The sequence below is a fragment of the Malaya genurostris genome, chromosome 2, assembly GCF_030247185.1.
Source record: "Malaya genurostris strain Urasoe2022 chromosome 2, Malgen_1.1, whole genome shotgun sequence".
NCBI lineage: Eukaryota > Metazoa > Arthropoda > Insecta > Diptera > Culicidae > Malaya > Malaya genurostris.
In genome coordinates this window covers 229,258,726-229,278,507 of record NC_080571.1, presented here as the reverse complement: position 1 = coordinate 229,278,507, position 19,782 = coordinate 229,258,726, and the positions used below count along the sequence as shown (strand labels likewise).

The window sequence follows — 19,782 nt, the reverse complement described above, 5'->3', positions numbered from 1 at the left end:
TGGAGTTTTCATAGATCTTGAAAAATCACCATAGGGGGGGGACAAGAAATTTCCGAAATCGAAAAAAAAATGTTGATGCCAAAAGGCTTAGAATTGCATGAAACGTCGAAATTTAGTGTCAAGTTCCAGAAAGTTGATTTTTTCAAAAAATTGTTTTTTGAAATGACACTTAATCTCGATGTTTCATGCAGTTTTAAGAGTTTCGGCATCAAAAATATTTTTCGATTTTGGAAATTTCATGTACTTTCCCCTATGGTGCTTTTTCAAGATCGAAAATTTTCAAACCTTAACCGCCGGGCAGCACCCCTTACGCATGTCTGATTAAGCTCAAATTTTGCATGAGGGCATTTTTCGAGGTGCTTAAACTTTTGAGCACTAGCGCTTTACGGAATTAGAGGTGATATATATATATATATATATATATATATATATATATATATATATATATATATATATATATATATATATATATATATATATATATATATATATATATATATATATATATATATATATATATATATATATATATATATATATATATATATATATATATATATATATATATATATATATATATATATATATATATATATATATATATATATATATATATATATATATATATATATATATATATATATATATATATATATATATGACTTGATCAATAGCCCGACAGTAACGGTTCAGCCATCTCTGAGAAAATTGAGCGCGTTCAAATATCTTCTAAACGTGCACACACACATATACACAGACATTTTCCGATCTCGTCGAACTGAGTCGAATGGTATATAACACTATGGGTCTCCGAGGCTCCGTTCGAAAGTCGGGTTTTCCAGCAATTCTAATACCTTTCTATAGAGAAAGGCAAAAAGAAAACGAACTTGGTCAGATAGAACTCTTCTTAGATCAGTGATTTGTGTTTTAGTCTTTGTTAAGACGTACAGCCCTCTTGTTTTAAATATGATCAGTATCTAACGGGGAAAACAGATTGAAAAATTGACCTGCTAATGCAAGTATGTAATGAACACCGCGAAAATGTTCCCGTCTGAGATGTTAGCTACGGGTGCGAGTCCCGTCTCTGCGGTAATATTTTCGCGGTTTTCATCACATAATTGTATTCGCATGTCCATTTTCCAATCTGTTTTTCCCGTTAGATACAGATAATATTTATTCTTAGATGCTAAAAGAACGTTCTTGTTGAGTACATAAGCAAGAGTTCTCTCGAAAATCACATATGCATTCCATTGAAAAGATGGTCATATAAACACTAAACCAGGCATCAAAAATCAAAACAGTCTGTTTAGTACGACAATGACTGGGCTCCATTGGCTGGATTTTGGGGTTCATTTTCAGTCTGTGATCGATTTCAAAAACCATTTTCAAAGTATCACTCCCAAAACCCGCACAGCAAATCGAAAATTCCAGAAACACAGATCAGTTTGTGAGCCAGCGTTGCCAGGTCATTTTTCCAAAAATCTGTGTTTGGCACAAAAATCTATCCGTACGATATCGGTACCAGAATCTGGTAACATAAGTACCAGGAAAATGCCACCAAAGCTCATTTTGACGAACAGAAAAAAAGGTGCCACAGTAACCTTTTCTGATATCTAAGGCGTGTATCGAAAATAAGCTATCCACACATTTTTCTTTCAAATTATGATAAAAAACGATATTTTATTCAAACTAAAAATTGATCCTCTATTGTACGAGGTTAAACTTGAAAATTATGAAAACCGGATGAAATTTAAGTCATTCGCTCACGAATTTTCGAACTTTTGATCGAAATCTCTTCATCAAGTTCCGGACAAGTGTTGCATCGCATTTTTTGGACGCTTGAGCCCTGAACTCCTGCATGTTCCCAGCTGCCTTACTGAAGACCCTCCTCACGATTGCCCAGTAACGTAATTTGGTGGATTGATATTTTTCCCAACGAAATTTATACCCTTTTCCGCAAGCAAATTGACAGTGGTTTTGATATAGTGAGCCGACGCTAAATCAGGCCAAAACAGTGGAGGTGTACTATGCTTCTTATATGAAGGAAACAATCACTTCTGGAGACACTGAGATCGATAGATTTCTGCATTTATAGTTCCGGTAGTATAAAAAATGGTTGACTTCAAACCACAGGAACATATTGCTTGCCATACCTTTCGACCGAATTTCTCCACTTGAATCGACTTGTCCGCTTCGCTCTCATCCTCCCCAACGACGACAGCAAAGCATTGTAGGCCTGGAAGGATTTAGGAGTCCTCATTTACATAAGTCTCATCGTCCATCAAAACGCATGCATCCGGACACTGCAAAAGACGCGAATAGAATTTCCGGGCTCTTGTTGCTGCTCGCTTCTTCTGTTTTACACTTTGTTTCGAGATTTTCTGCTTCTTGTGGGTCTGCAGGTGATTTCGCCTCTTGATACGCTGGATCATTCCGACACTCGGTCCTGCTTTTTTGGCCAAATCACGTATTGACATTGATTTGTTCTTCATGATACCACTTTCTGGTCTAGTTTCGGGTTGGAAGAACCGAGTTTTCTGCCTCTTCCTGGTAGTTCATCCAAAGAATAGTGTTCCCCAAACTTATTATTGATGGTTTTAACACTGGCATGATGAATTCAAACCGCTTCGCCAATTTTCGTATAGTAATACCCTTTCCACTTAGCCATGTGTCCAGAACCTTAATTTTCACTTCCTTTTCAATACGCGACATTTTTAAAACGCAGAATTTCAAACGCACAAACAAGTAAACAAACGAAAGCTGACAGCCAAACACACAGCATGCTGTGATCTGAGTATGAAAACCCATCACAAATACATGCGTACAACACAAATGTATGTGGATAGCTCATTTTCGATACACTCCTTATCCAAGCTAAAACCGAAAATCGGTATTTATCTGTACGATCCGTGAATTATCGGTATTTTGGGAGGACATATCTGTATTGCGGTATAGAGGTCAAATATCTGTGCCGTGAGCCCGGCATCCCTGCCAACACCGTCGACACGTCTTAACCCCTTAACGCTCAAGGGAAATATTGTTCCCTTCTATAAAAATCGTTTTCGATTCATCAATTATTATTAAATCGATGTTTTTTTACTGAATGTTAAAAAAAAACTTACTTCCAAGGCGACAATAGAAAAAAAAAAGAACTGTCAATTTTTATTGCATTAAAACAGTTTGTGCAAACGACGTATAGAAAATAGAACACATAATAAATGTGTTATGTGCAACGTCTATTTATTTTCTAAATTTAATACGAATTTCCCAAGAAGTAAAATAAAAACTTTTTCGTATGAGCAATCTATTAGTATTTGATTGCAGTAACGAGAATCAAAGTCTTGGTCTCATTGAATTTACCGTTCTACAGCCATAATGTGTTGGAATAACTTCTATCTACATCATTTTATTGTTGAAATTTATTTTATTAGTGAATACAGATAAATACAGATTTTTTTATAGAGAGTAATAAAGATTTCCTATGAAAATATCTGGCATCTCTGACCATACCGACTCACCGAATGAACAGAGATGCCAGCTTCACAGACCAATCCATGCCTCACAGGTCCCAACGTGATGCACAGATTCTGAAAATGACCCAGATTTTCAACTCCCATGCCACACACTTTTCATACAAAGAGAACAATACGAGAGTCGATAAATAAAGCAGGAGGCTATGAAATTAGGTTTAATAATATGATACATAAATATATTGAAATGTATTAGAAAAATACTCCTTTTTAAATATGTCTCCCCTGGTTCCGGTACTGAATGCATTCACGTTTTCATTGTTTTCACTTTTTCTCTTTAATTGTGCTTCCCAGATTCATCATCGACTTGGAAAAGCTTCACCACTGTTAAAATGAATCCAATGAGACACTTTTTCATGAAAAATATCCAAGAGCACAATTTAATTCCACTTTTTAATCGAGCGACTAAGAGATATAATACTCATCCTCCAGTGATGCTCCCAAGTAGCACATGAGCAAATCCAGAAATTATTAGCTGAATCTGATTCGGATGAAACTTTGTACACGTTTTCAGTAAACATTTATTTTGCAATTCGACTCAAGACTGATTTTCAAAAAAGGCGTATGTACCTTATGATCAAAAAAGAACCGGAATTTTCATTTTACTTTTATTCTCTCAACGTTGGCAACACTTTTATACACATTCTGTCAAACTTTGACGCATATCGTACGATTAGTTTTTGTTTGGCGTCCATACAAAGAAGTTGAAAAATTTTCGTGTGGCGATTTTTATAACGGATGGTTTCGGCTCGCCTTCGAAGCGCCATTCGGTCGATTGTTGTGCGGTTTCGACGTCTCATAGATCGATACCTCATCACCGATATTCATAGATCCACACCTCATCACCAGTTATGATGCATTCGATGAATGTGGGGTCACTATCTGCGTTGGAAATCATCTCTTTGGCCACATAAACACGACGCTGTTTTTGAATGAAATTCATCTTTTTTAGCACCAGCCGAGAAGCGACGCGTTTCAAACCCAAAATCAGTTCAAATGTGTTCGGCTGATCCATAAGAGATGCTCAACAACACAGCGTTCTCTCTTCTCGGTACAGGATGATTTTGCAACACGATTTGCTTCGCCGATTCAATGTTTTCTTCAGTTACAGATGTTGTTGGGCGGCCGGGGATCTCATCATGATCCAAGCTTGTACGACCACCTTTGAAGCGTTTACACCACTCGTATGCCTGTGTTTTTCCTAGGCACGATTCACCAAAGGCCTTTTCTAACATTTTCAACGTTTCGGAATACTTAAATCCATTTGCAACACAAAATTTGATGCAACTTCTTTGTATAGACGCCAAACAAAAACTAATCGTACGATATCCGTCAAAATTTGACAGAATGTGTATAAAAGTGTTGCCAACGTTGAGAGAATAAAAGTTTACCGATTGGACAAGCGTGGGAATTTTAAAATGAAAATTCCGGTTCTTTTTTGATCATAAGGTATTTTTGCATGCATTTTCTTCAAATCGCGGTAACTCGAAATGGCGTCCAAGAAAAAGTTGTAGCAAATAAATTTTGCACCCTTAAAAAATATACACTGTGAAAAAAAGTTAAATACTTTTTCAAAAATTAGAAAACCAAACGAAAAATTTAAACAAAATACGTAGCTTCAATATTTTTAAAAATAATTTTATTTTAAACCTTGACTTAAAACCCACATTTTGGTGCAAATTTGGTTAGTATGAATTGAAAAAAGACGAAGTTACAGCTAACACAATTTACCAATACTAGTTTTTGATTGAAAAAAAAATGTCATTTATACACCAGAATAGAATTTTACAGAATAGAAGAAATATCTCGAGATATTTAGGCATGAAAGTCAAAGAATTAGGTTTTTTGTTTATTTAACCCGTTGAAACAAGTCAAACGTAATTCTAAACATAAAAGGAAAGTTGTTTTAATTTTTTTACCAAAAAAAAAACATAGTCGTAAATGAGTTTCGACATCTCTGCTGATATAATTGTCATATAATTGTTCGGAAGATTGAATGTTGAAATTTCAAAAAGAAAAATAAACTACCAAAAACAAATCTCTCTGAATACTCAACTTTTTAACTCAATGCAACTGATTTGCAAATCAAATATTCGTTCTTGAGAACTTATTTGGCAAGCGTCAGTAAGTCAGCTATAATTCACGTTGCTATTGCTTCAATTTGTTCCATAAATTCGTTTTACATAAGTTACAGTCATTGAAATGTAATCACGTGTGCTACTTGGGTGATTCTTAACAATCATACAATTACTAATCGTTAATGAGTTTTACGAGAGTAAATATGACACCTCCTAACGAGAAGTATTGATTTTACAGCACGGCCGACAGTTTTTCCCACCAAGTGTCGTACCAATTCGTTATTTCGTTGAAATCGACCCGCCACCCACTAACGGAACGGTGTAACCATTGTTTACTTTTTTCATGGGCACTTCACTCGGTTCTGTAACGCCCGGTTTTGCCAGTTGATGAATAAGGGAAACTTTTCCCATCGGCAATGAATTGAATGCTAACTACCGCAGTCCTGCTGGCACTCTAACCGATCAGCAGCTGTCGTTGGTGATACAAAAAAGAAAGAAAGAAATGAAATCTATTATTCAACAGTAACCACGACGATGGATGAACGAAGGATTCGCGCCTGTAGTGGAAAACTTTCTCCGTCGTCGTAGCCACCATTGATTGTTTCAATTGCTCATAGCTTGAGGAACGGAGCACACTAAATGGCCATTGTATTGAGTAAAGTGTTGTGTGATTTGAGGTTGGAGAATAACGAGGAAAGTCCTTAAAACGAAGGTAGGATACGTAGGGACGATGAGGGCACAAACAAATATTTGGGTACATACTTGGGAACGGTTCCGTTACCTACGAGTACCTCTTTCTTTCCTTCGTTTTATCAAGTGAAAGGGTTTAAGCAACTGCCAAAAGAAGCGTATCGATTTTTGACAAGGCCATAACTTTCAATGAATCATTTTTAATTACCGCCCAAACCGGGTGGTAATCGGCTCGTTGAACTTTGGCCACCGGTCACGAAAGCCTAATGATTCAGTAGGTATGGAAGGAAGGGTAATAATTCTTCTGGCTTGAAATGTGTGAATTGGTCATACAATTAATTGGATATGTGCTGCGATGCGTTTATAGATGTTTATGATTTCAGAATTTATGCATTAGAACAAAAATACTAAAGTGACATATTTCCGGAGTTTGGTTCTAGATTTTTAACTTTTGAAAAATTATTATGTGTTGTTAGTAAATAACGTACAAATAATGTTAAGTTTTCTGTTATTCCGTATACACATTATGTACGAAATTAACTACTAAAACACTAACCATCTTTTTTCCTCACTTATCGCATTACCAAAAATGCTATCCTTATGAAAATAATTCATAACCATCTTTGTCAGTTCTACATGTGTAAACCTAGAGTACACATCGAGAAAATTGAATTCTACAAGTGACCTAACCCCCCAAACTATGCGATTCCTAATGACGTCAATTGACGTCAATCCGGTTATGCATCAGACATTACCCACCCGCCTTTTTTTTATTCATCGAATGATCAATTTAGCCCAGCCTATTCTTCCATTCAACTATGACAAAGAAGGATGATGTTTTGAACTGACAACTACACTTGAAGTTGGCAGCTCTCATACAAATTTTGGTTCTCTGGTTCCATAATGGCATCGTAAACGAAACAAAATTTGATAAAACTTCCAGCGACAATCATTATTATCCTGTTCGACGTGGAAACTACGATGTTGCAGGTGTCGCACATTATTCCTGAAGTAATGCGCTATTCTGCGCACCAAAAGCGTTGGTTGAGTTTTTCACTGCTCAACTGTAGCACAATGCAAACTTTTTCAGCATTTCTTATCATTAATTAAAACTATCTCTGTGTACAGGATGCAATTGTACTATTGGGAGTACAAATTTGTATCGTCAATTTTCAAAAGATGGCTCTGGCTGTTATGAATATTGAGCAGTAACGGCTGATGTCGATAGTTTCAAAAGGTTCAACATCTGTCAATAATATTCAGTTCATTTTGTACCTTTAATTAATTGGCAATTTAATAATTTAAGACAAGCGCAGCTGAAGCGCATCAAATGCTTGTGGATGTTTATGGTGATGATGCTCCAATTGATAAATCAGGTTTCGACACTTATCAGTCCGATGTTCTACTGGAGTTTTATCGTTCATTTCTTCCAGTTCGTTAGACGGAACTTGATGTCGTGATGAGATTCTTCTACAAACATCAGTATCCACAAACCTGGTATAAAGCGTGAAACACTCAGGTCGTGCGTCGGATGTCAGGAGGAGCAGTTCGGGCTTCGGATGTCATGAGGGGCAGTCACCAGCAATGAAAGCAGACTTTTTGCGTGGTACAAAACCTCAGGTCGTGCTTTCTTTTGGACGCATATCGCATTCATTTGTTGAATACTGGATCTGGATTCGGGAACTGAATTTTGGATCGAGGACTGAATTCGAATTGATTCTGGTCCACCTGATTTCTGAACCATAATTTCAGGCTTAAAATTTATCTTCAAAATTTAGTTTCAATATTCTGTAGCAGAATCTAGTTCTAGAATTCAAAGCCTACATGCTGGAACTGAATCCTGGAACGAGATTTTTGAACTAAATTCAGTATCGGAATCAAAACTGCAACTGAATTTTGAACTTGTTTAGTTCTTGAACTCAGGTTCAGCTCCTGAACCTAAATCGATTCTTTTAAAACTACTAACACATTCCCATAGTATTATGCGAGGCTTTCCTACTATGTAAATCTAAAAAAACAACCATAACATTGTATTGACGTGAATACGTCTTCCTTTACTATGGCGTGCCTTTTCAAAATTCGCCCTGTGGAAGAATAGGTAGAACTTAATCGTGAGTATCTCGAGTTGTACTGAACGCAACAACTTAATTCTTTCTCCATGCCATTAGAAATATGATCAACAATTTACGTTTAAATATCAATTGTGTGAGATGCACAAATAACTAAAAAATTAGATGTTCTTGAGCTTTTAAAATCAATGAGGAAAACTGATTGCGCTTGGTTGTCTGCTTGCAACTAGACGTCGTGGTAAAGACCTTGCACCAACAGCAGCAACAACAGTTCTACGTAACCTAACAGTTCGGCTGAAAAGTTCGTATCGTTTAATAGAAACACACATTTTTTGCCAAAATTCGTTTTTATTATTCAACATAATTGCCATCAGAGGCGATACAGCGATCTTCCAACTTTTCGATACCATTTTTGTAGTACGATTTGTCCTTTGCCTCAAAATAGGCCTCAGTTTCAGCGATTACCTCTTCATTGCTTCTAATTTTTTCACCAGCGAGCATTCTCTTGAGGTCTGAGAACAGGAAAAAGTCACTGGGGGCCAAATCTGGAGAATACGGTGCATAAGGGAGCAATTCAACAGCTCCAAACACTACTCAGAATCATTAATTCGTTGTTGTTTTTGATCGATTGTGAGCTCACGCGGCACCCATTTTGCACAAAGCTTTCTCATATCCAAATATTCGTGAATAATATGTCCAAAACTTTTTCCTTTGATATCTTTAGGGTGTCAGCTATCTCGATCAACTTCACTTTACGGTCATTGAAAATCATTTTGTGGATTTTTTTCACGTTTTCATCGGTAACAGCCTCTTTTGGACGTCCACTGCGTTCATCGTCTTCGGTGCTCATATGACCAGTACGAAATTTTGCAAACCACTTACGAATTGTTGCTCCGCCCGGTGCAGAGTCTGGATAACACTCATCAAGCCATTTTTTGGTATCGGTGGCACTTTTTTTCATCAAAAAGTAGTGTTTCATCAACACACGAAATTCCTTTTTTTTCATTTTTTTCACAATAACAAAAGTAGCTTCACTCAAAATGCAATATCTCACAAACTTATAATCAGACAGCTGTCAAATTTATACACGTATCTTTTGAAGGTTGGTACTAACTGAAAATGGTATGGATTTAATTCTAGTGGCGCCCTCTCATAGAAACGATACGAACTTTTCAGCCGATCTGTTAAAATTTCATTTGGTTTAGATTCCGGAGCTGAATTCTAAAACTGAAATCAGAACCTAGATTCTGAATTGAAGTTTAGATTTAGAACTTAGTTATAGAACTCAGTTCCGGATTAGAGGCTTAGAATTTAGTATTGCGACTCTGGAACTAAATTCTTATTCGGGATTCATTAACTAGATTTTTGGAACTGGTTTCTTGACTAGATTTTCTAACTAAATTTAGTGCCTCATCTGGAACTAAATTTTAGATCTGAACTCCAAATCTGAATTTTCAAGCAGTAGAAGTAACAATATTCACACAATCAATCAACTAATACGAATGTAGTATTCGTTTATTCGTATTCATGTTCTCCAGTTATGTCTGTGGCATTACCTACTCGCCTTTATACATAGAATTGTTATTGGGGATGAAAAATAGATAACCCCAAGAAAAAACAAACATTACGGTATGCCCGGTCAATTGTTGCCATCGACCTCGACATCAACACCAAAGCCGAATATTCATAGTTCGAAGGTCATGTTGTGCATCTTGTGAGACCAATAGGGTATTATGTACTATGACGGGCGATGAATATACTAGAGATGGGCAAAACAGTTCATTTCAAAGAACCGTTCAGTGATGCAAAGTTCTACTGAAAGAACTAGTTCTCCAGAGCCATTCGTTCGTTCTTTTCATAGTTGGTTTGTTTGTTCAAAGACTAAACGAGAACTTAGTGGCGAGGAAAAAAAAGGTCCCACGAATAAGAACTGAGCTTTCGTGATCCAGCTTTCTTATTACAGAACTACCGTTCTCGAAAAATGGTTTAGCGAGCAAAAAAAAAGTCCCACGACTTTGAACTGAGGAACTACCGTTCTCGAACAAAGAACTACTGCTCATTCATTCTTTCAAAAGAACTAGTTCTCTTGAACCGTTCGCGAACGAATTGCCCATCTCTAGAATATACATACTAAATCATTTCTACGGATGTCGGTAGAATTTTACTGATTTTCAGTATTAAGTTAAGTAAAAGTTTCATTTGGTAGAGTTGCACTGATCATCTTCTTGTCATAATTATGTTGGCTTGTTAATAATTTATTATCGTTCGGTAAAATTTACAAATAATCAGTAATAAGATGAGCGTCGTAAACAGTAAAATATTACCAGTTTTCGATACATTTTAATGATGCTATGTCGCATTAAAATACAAATACTGGAAATTTGCTCACCATCTGGAAATTACCAGGTTTTGAAACGTCTTGAACCGTTACATGTATGTATAGCTTTCTCATTGGAAGACAAAATATTCAATTTTGACTTCTGACAAATATATAGTATTGTAAAGACTGTCCCAGAAAGTATGGACGCACTTTGATTCCGCTTTAAATAATTCACAATAACATTAGACTACAACAACAGAATATTAGACTAGACAACAGAATATTATTCTCAACATTTGCTACTTAGCCATTGTAGACTAGCTGGCGCACCTTCTTTCGAACGTTCCTCATTCCGTACAGACTTCTTGGCGACAAGTTTTGACACTTTTTTCCAATCTTTTTTGAACTGTTGAATGGTTTCGGCAGCCGAGACATGTTTCCTAAGATGTGCTTTCGTTAATGCCCAAAATTCCTCAGTTGGTCGAAGTTGTGGGTAATTTGGTGGATTCATTTCTTTTGGGACGAAAGTGACATTTTTAATAGTATACCATTCTACCGTTGATTTCGAGTAGTGGCCAAAAGCAAGATCTGGCCAGAAGTCAACAGGATCCTGGTGGCTTCGAATCATGGGTAGAAGTCGTTTTTGTAAATATTCCTTGATGTATATTTCGCTGTTCATTGAAGCAGTGGTGATGAATGGTTTCGAAATCTCACCGCAGCTACAAATTGCTTGCCAGACCATAGATTTCTTACCAAATGTTTCGACTGCAATCGATGTCTCGGACTGGTTCAACACTTGCCCTTCTCGCACCATATAATATTGTGGTCCCGACAAGGATTTGTAATCAAGTTTCACGTAGGTTTCGTCGTCCATGATTATGCAGTTCAAATTTCCAGCAAGAATCGTATTGTACAGCTTTCGAACCCTCGGCCTGATCGATGCTTCTTGTTTCGGGCTACGTTTTGGTTGTTTCTGCTTCTTATATGTTCGAAGATTCAAACGTTCTTTAGCACGAAGAACATTTGACTTCGAAGTGCCCACTCTTTTGGCCACATCCCGAACTGAAACCTCCTTCTTTTGTTCAAACGCCTTCAGTATACGTTAATCCAACTGAGGGTTAGCAGGACCTTTTTTCGACCCGTTTTCGGTTTATCCTCAAAGGTGTTATCCTCACCGAACTTCCTGATTGCATTTCGCACGGCTTTTTCACTTACTCCTTCCATTTTTGCTATCTTCCTCAGTGACAGTCTGCGTTCTGTGCACCATTTGTACACAAGTTTTCGACGTTGTTCTGCTGAAAGTCCACGCATTTCGAAACAAACTAATGAAAACGAATAAACAACTGCACAAGTGGTTAGAGAAGAGAGTAAACAACAGGACGCAGTCATAAACATTGACAGATTTTGAACCATTGCGAAATGGCAGCGGTTTTTGGTTGCGTTCATACTTTCTGGGACTGTCTTTATAGTTCTTAATGATGTTGTCAATACTATTTCCCGAGATCCTTTTAATTATCAATCCATTCACTGAAAATTGGTAAAATTTTTACTAAATTGGGAAAAGGCAATGACATTTTAAAGGCTACCCACCAAGTCAGTAAAAAGAAATCAAATGTTCTGTAATATTTTTTAGAATTTACCGAAATCCGGTAATCTATTAACAGATGACTGTGAACTAAAAAAAATACAGAGCGTCCAGTGCTTAATGATTTACAATTCAAAATCGCACAAAAAAATTACTAAGCAAATTTGGTGTGTAGACTTCAATAAATGGTTTGGTGTGCAGACTTCAATAAATGCGTTTGAGCCGTGCATTACGAGAAGAACGGCCTGAGTACAAGCAAAGACATGATAAAGTTATTCTCCTGCATGACAAGGCACGGACCAAAATCGCAAAAATTGTAAAAATATTTGGAAACGCTCAAATGGGACATTTTGACGTATCCGCCGTATTCTGCTGGCATTACTCCTTCTGATTATTGGTTATCTTACAGGTGCTGCACGATCTGCCAGGTCATCGGTTTACTTCTTTCGCAGAAATCGAAAATTGGCTTCAAATTTGGATCACCAAATTATCAGGTGTGCAACTTTGCTTCCGCCGTTTTCCGATAGGTGGCTGTACCGGCTGAGGCTGGTTAAAATACATAGATGATAATGCCTTTAAAGTGAGTGTGTACAGTGCCTAACGAATTATCATCACCGTTTCAGTGACAGTTGTTCTTGTTTTCGTATTATTCACGCTCGAAAATGTCTGTTTATGTGCCCAATTCTCGCCATTTGCGGGAAGTTTTACTTTTATGTTACAATTCGAAAAAAATGCAACTGAAGCGCATCGAACGTGTCGGGAGTGGTTTCAACGTTTTAAAAATGGTGATTTCGATGTCGAAAACAAACATGATGGTGGTAGAGAAGAAACCTTCAAAGATGAATAACAATTTACTACGAGCTCTTAAAACCGGGGTGAAACCATCACAGGAGACCGCCACCGAACGCAACTGATGCGCCTTAGTCGCGCGCTAAAAGAAAAGCGGCCACAGTATCAAGAGCAAAAAATTCATCCTCCAACACGACAATGCTCGGCCTCACGTCGCAAAAGTGGTCAAAAAGTACCTGGAAACGCTGAAATGGGAAGTCTTGCCCCACCCGCCGTATTCCCCAGATGTCGCCCCTTCTGACTTCCACCTATTCCGTTCGATGGCACACGGCCAGGCAGATCAACATTTTCAATCCTTCGAAGAGTTGGAAAAATGGATTGCTTCATGGATAGCGTCAAAAAAGGACTCCTTTTTTCGAGCAGGGATCCGAAAATTTCCGGAAAGATGGGAAAATGTTGTCGCTAGCGACGGACAAATAATAATACATCTGTAAGCACTTTTTCGCAATAAAGCTTTAAATTTTGGAAGGTAAAAAAACGGCGGAAGTAAAGTTGTACACCTAATATGTTGAACTACTAATGCCACCTCGCGGATCAACATAATTCGCTAAGCAGACGTAAAGTCATTGGTCATTAGCGAATTGTGTTAATCCTCTAGGAGGCACTAGTAGTTCAACATAATCTGCTAACGTGAAAACGTAAATAATTCAAATTAGTCATTTGCACTTCAGCACAAACCGAAACCAAAACCCCCAAATAAATATGATCAGTAATTTATGATTAAAATTTCAACAGTGTCAGATAATGATGATGTGATTTTGGGACTTAGAAAAATTTTGATTTTGACTTGAAAAAAAATTTCGGGATAACACCATATCTCAATGTTCCATGCATTTCTCACACAAAACAAGAAAACCGAATAGTTTTTAAACTCGTCTCAAAACCGCACAATTTCTGAAATTCGCGTAAAAAACACCGCGTAACTTCGGAAATCTGCGTTAAAACCGCTTCAGGATTGGAAACGGGGAAACATCCTAAAGCTGAAATTCGGAACTGAACTCAAAACCTGGATTCTAGTCCCCCTGAATTGTAAACTTAATTTAAGGTTTAGAATTTAGCTTCAAAATTTAGCTGAATAGTACAGGTTCAGATATTAAAACTATGACTCTGAACCCAAGTTCAGAAATTTAAACTGTGAACTAAATTCTAATTTTTGAAGTGGTTTCTTGACTAGATTTTAGAACTGAATTTATTTCCTTAAATTATGTTCGGAAATTGAATCCCGAATTCAGGATATGAATTTTAGATTTGGATTCTGGAACTAAATGTTACATCTGAACTCATAACTTGCATATTGGAACTGGCTTCTGAACCAGATTTGAATTTCTGCATTTCCTGAACTAGGATCATGCATGCTAGAACTAAATTCGGAAGTTGGAATCTGAAACTGGATTTAGGAGCTGAATTCATTTCCTTTACTCAGGTTTGGAGTTCAAGTTCCGATTTCAGTACTAGAACTTCTGGATTCTGAAAATGAACTTAATTTTTGTATTTCTAAAACTATAATCATGAACTTAATTCTAGATTCATAATTATATTCATAAACTTAATTCATGGTCCATGCTACACTAGAATATACAACTATTGCTTGGTCACCCTACTATCAAAACGACATTCAGCGCATAGAAGCAATTCAATATAAATTAATATCAAATTCTCCAACTTCCATGGATGGACCCCCCAAATCTTCCGAGTTAGCAAGATCGTTGCAAGCTTATAGATCTCGATCTACTGTCCGTTCCCAGAAATGTATTCAAGACAATTTTCATTGCTGATCTTCTGCAATCACGAATTGATTGCTCGGAGCTGTTATGTTTGATAGATTTTGATATTCGTCGTCGTTGTCTTCGAGCTCATCCTTTCCTACGCATTTCTTCCGCTAGAGCAAACTATGGCCACAATGAGTTATTTGTCAGTATATGCCGACTGTTTATTCGCGGTTCAAGTTAGTTCGACTTTCATCTAACCCGTGATACTATCAGGAAATTATTTTCTCGAACACTATCTCTTTAATAAATTATCGTTATTTTTAAGAATATAGTTATGTAGTTATAATAATTAATAACATGAAATGTATCATTTGGATATTGTGTAATCTGTTGGTATAAAAGATGAAGAGATTTTATGTCTACTGGTGATATAGTGATAGATTGATAATAACTTATCACCACTGGGTTTTCCCTGTTTCAGAAATAAAGAAAGAAATTATCTGGATACCGAACCAGAACTTTGCAACTAAATTCTAAGCATATTCCATATTTGAAATTTAGTTCTAAAATTTGGTTTGAGTTCTTGATTCCTGGTCCAGAATGAACAAATGTTGGCAAATAGTACTTAACAGTTGTGAACATCAGTTGAATTCTACAAATCGGTTCTTTATAGAACCATTAAATATTGCCAAAGGATTATGATAAGTTTTCCTCTACTGAGTATGTAAATCCACAAAAACTACCATAGCGATTGTACCAATTGTCGTTTCATTAGTAGAGTCGCCATGTTATTTTATCTATTACACGACTTTTAATCAACGAATTGTGATAAAATCCGGTGCAATAACTTAACTTCGACTCTAAGAAGCAGTACCGCAGAGAAAAAAATTGCTCAATACTGCTAATAGTAGCTAACGACGCAAAAACTAGAAATGAATTCTCCTACATATTTCAATCTTACCCTCGAAGTCAATTAATCGAACAGAGACAGCAGATATTACTCTAACTAATGGTTTTCGTATATGAGATAACTACTGGAGCTGAGATGAATAGGGGATCCGATACCCTATGACATTGTTCGTTGATTTTTTTTACTGTATTTATTTCGTGTTATTTAATTCAATATGTTTATGTCGTCTAAGTCGTACTTTAGTATAGATGTACCGTCCAATTCTGGAGAAGAAACAGTAAAAGTTGCAAAATTCACAAAACTAGTTCGTACGAACTTGTATATCCGGAAGTGTAAAATAAATCTGTTAATTTTATTCGTATTGGTGTCCTCCAGCTGTGTCTGTGACATTAACCACCTGCCATTTTTTGTTATTTCATTGGTTCTCTTATCTTCAGAGTTGGGGAAATAGAATAAAAAACGAGACCGCATGTTAAGTCGTTATTTTGTCCGAGTGAAATTAAAGTTTAAACAATTTATTTTTAGATTGTGGAATAATTTTAGTTATCAACAATTTCAAACTAGGTACAACCTATTGTGGGTTCAAATTTTTTACTCCAAATTATTTAAACTGATCTATGGAACATACTCAAATACTATAATTTGCTCAAAACTATAAATGAACGAAGTGTAATATAATCAAACCAAAATATCTTCTCGTTAATACAAAAAAAAATGATTACGTCATACGGGGTTTGAAGTCAATACCAAAGCGCTGCGTACACATCCGTCACATACCAGTCAAATTTTTATCACCAGTTTTACCATTCTTTTACAGCAAAACGACCGATTCGGCAGTCTCGAACGCATTTGTTGGAGCCAGTTGTGTTCAGAATTGGACCGATGCCACAATCACAGCTACGACTGGATCGACGGTTTCCTAGTATTCCTTGACAAAACATTTCCAAAACTCCAAAACAGTACTCCTTGTAAGCGATGACTCGCGTGTCCAAACATTTTTCCTCTGGCATAATTTTTAGACAAATCAAAGAACCGATCCGATACGATCCTGAGAAAATGTAAGTCTGCTGAAGAACAAAAATCCAAAATTCGTCGACTGTAACGGATTCTAGGGCTCTCACAAATAATCACGAACAATCAGGAGCGAGGGGTGACTAACAGAAAATCATAGGAAACATATACGCTTACTAATATTTTAGGTAAAGTTTAATCTGTTTTTAATACCAGAGGAAAGGATTTATTCGTTAAGAGACGAGTAATCATGCGCAAATTATCGTTATAAGGTCACAACCCTGAGTTAGTTTAGAAATAAATGTAAACCCATAAGTGTCTTATGTAAAACAATAGTTTCTGTTGTTTTCGTCTGAATAGTTAACCACCCCAAAAAGGGAAGTTAGTCCCCGTTTATTGGCAATAGATTGGTCCTTTACGAAGGTTCATAACTTGAATTTAAAATTTACCCTCATTCGTCCAATACCACAAAGAAACGAAGCAAAAATGATGATCAGACAATACTTATGAATAAGTTAGAGAGCAAATAGTTCGCTGGCAAAGTGTGTGGTAATGAGATATCGATTTTTCAGTTAGGAAATGAAATCCCTGGCAAAAACCAACGCAAGCAGGTTCAAAGCTAGAACCGACTGGAGTCAAAACGACTGATGAGGCTCATGAATAGAAGCTAGCTTCTCTAGCCCATTCTCAGTTCCACTAATTGTAAATGGGAGGGATTTGTTTGTGGATGCAAAATAGAACGGATAGTGGTAGGATCCTGGTTTTTCCTTGCCCTAATCTGGAACGAATGGATGGAGAGCTAATGAGATTGTGGTGCGTGGTAGAAGCTATAATTGACTGGTGGTTTTATGTTTCAACGAATATCCGTTATCGAGTGTTGTTGTTTTCGAAAAGAATATACAGTTGTATAACGATTCATTGAGGGCTTTTATATGACCCAGTGTTGAACTTTTTGAGTTTTTGTTCGGTCATTATCGGAATTCACCCGAACGAATAGTAGAAACAATATTTTTGAATACATAAATTATACCCAAACCTAGTCAACGAGAACAGATATCACCAACAGGTTGCCGTTTAAGAGAAACAAATATAACGAGATTATCTCACACACACACTTTTGAACGCCAACAGAAGTGTATGAATATTGTTGTATTTGTTACAATTTAAGTCTAGAGTGTTAAGCTGCTAATCAATATTTCATGACAAGAGCAAACAAAAGAAAATCCAAAAAAATCGTAGATTTTATATTTGTTTTACACGGAGAACAACTGACAGTACTAAGCAAATGATAACACGTTTAAAGAGAAGCGATTTTTTAAATTTTTATACAAATAAAAAACAAAACTACTAGTAAACGGTATAAAAAGAGAAAAACAAGTATAATAGAGAGAAACTACATAAATGTTAGATAAAAAACGTGGTGTTTTGAGCTTGAAGGTGTTAATTTTCTAGGAAGCTTTGACTGTCTGTAGCTACTGTTAGGAGTAACACTTACACAACAATACCATTCTGATGTATTAACACAAAACACTTTTATCAAGTATCGCAACAAAACCCACACGAAACAAAAGATCCTAATTTATAAACCTTAAATCTAATAGCAACTAGTAGAGGAATTTATAGTTCTATTGTTAATCATCTGACTAGGTGCACTTCCCCTTTTGATAACTGTCTACAAGCTGTTTAGGTGCAAAAGAAGAAAAATGTTTGACTTTTATGTGCGCAAGTAAGTGAAATCTCCTCCTCCCCGAAAATCAATCGGCTCCCAAAACTCCAAACTGTCGTATCCTACGCATAACTGTGGCTTAATCAAATAGCAGAAGCAAAAATTGCTACACTAGAACACTATACAGGAAACGAATCTGGCATACGTGAATCGAGACTCGCCCAATTCTCTCTCTCTCAGTAGTACTGGTACCTCCTAGAAGCGAAACGCACAAATCACACGATGTATGCAGCTGCCGGTGGTGCATCACTGGCTTCGCGACAGGCACGCAAGAAACAGGCTGCCCAGAATACCAAGAACAAGGCCACCAACCAGCAGATTCTACGGGAGAAGCTAGCGGCGAAAGCTGTTACAACCCCGACCAAGAGTAAACACTTCCACCAGTTACCTGCTTCCTACCTGCGGGCACCGCATCAACACCACAGGAAACTCAGTACCGGCTACACGACCGTTCCCGGCTATGATCAGCACCACAGATCTCTGGTACCTATCAGTGAACAGTCCTCATCATCTCATGGAGCTCATCCTCCCCATACGCCTCATCATCACCAACATCACCACCATCATCACCCGGGTCATCCGGGACCATGCTTTATCCAACATGGACCCCCACAACCGGCCGGCGCTCATCACCCGCCGTTGCCAAAACCGACCGGATTCCGCGAGTATGACAAACTGGTAAGACGTCAACAGTTAACAAAGTCCGCAACCGCTACATTGCCACTGGTCTCACAAGCACATGATCTAACACCACCACAAACGCCTACCCTCTGCTTTGGCGAACATCAGCAGTCCACACATCTCGCCAGCAAAAATCCCAACACATTCTCACAGCCCCTTCACCTACAAATACCCACCAACGATCCGATCATAATTACACCGGCCACACCGCAGGCCACCCCACCGGGCAAGCTCAGCCTCCAGCTCCACCACTCCACTACCACACCGGAGGATGAAGGACGACCCCAGACGCCCACTCCCGGAACCCTGGAACGCAAATGCAGCGTTTACCGTGGTCGCAAATTGGACCCCTTCGAGGAACACTTCTACAGTACCAACAGCACGACAATAAACCACCAACATCAGCCGGACGATGTGTTCTACGGTCATCAGCCGCACCTGCCGAACGGCGAACATCGTCGGAGCTCCTACGTTTGCAAGTACGAGGCCGAGTACTACTGCTGCGATGCTGAGCACCGACAGCTGGGGGTCTGTACCTGTGATCACATCGAGGTAATGTACGCCATTCAGGGCCCCATTTTTTTCTTTCTCCCGCTCTTTCTCTCTATCTCTATCAGTCTGATC

At 37.5% G+C, this 19,782-nt stretch overlaps 1 protein-coding gene across 4 annotated transcripts in view; it reads left to right on the top strand.

The window, feature by feature from the left end:
• The window catches only part of LOC131427945 (uncharacterized), a 739,358-nt gene that overhangs the window by 446,594 nt on the left and 272,982 nt on the right, over positions 1–19,782 (top strand). For 2 of the 4 annotated variants that reach the window (XM_058591540.1, XM_058591539.1), the window contains exon 3: positions 16,558–19,710. In XM_058591540.1, coding sequence (XP_058447523.1) covers positions 18,700–19,710 — 1,011 coding nt within the window. In that variant the 5' untranslated portion in view covers positions 16,558–18,699. The remainder of the gene's footprint in view (positions 1–16,557; positions 19,711–19,782) is intronic. The other 2 variants (XM_058591542.1, XM_058591541.1) reach the window with 2 other exon arrangements.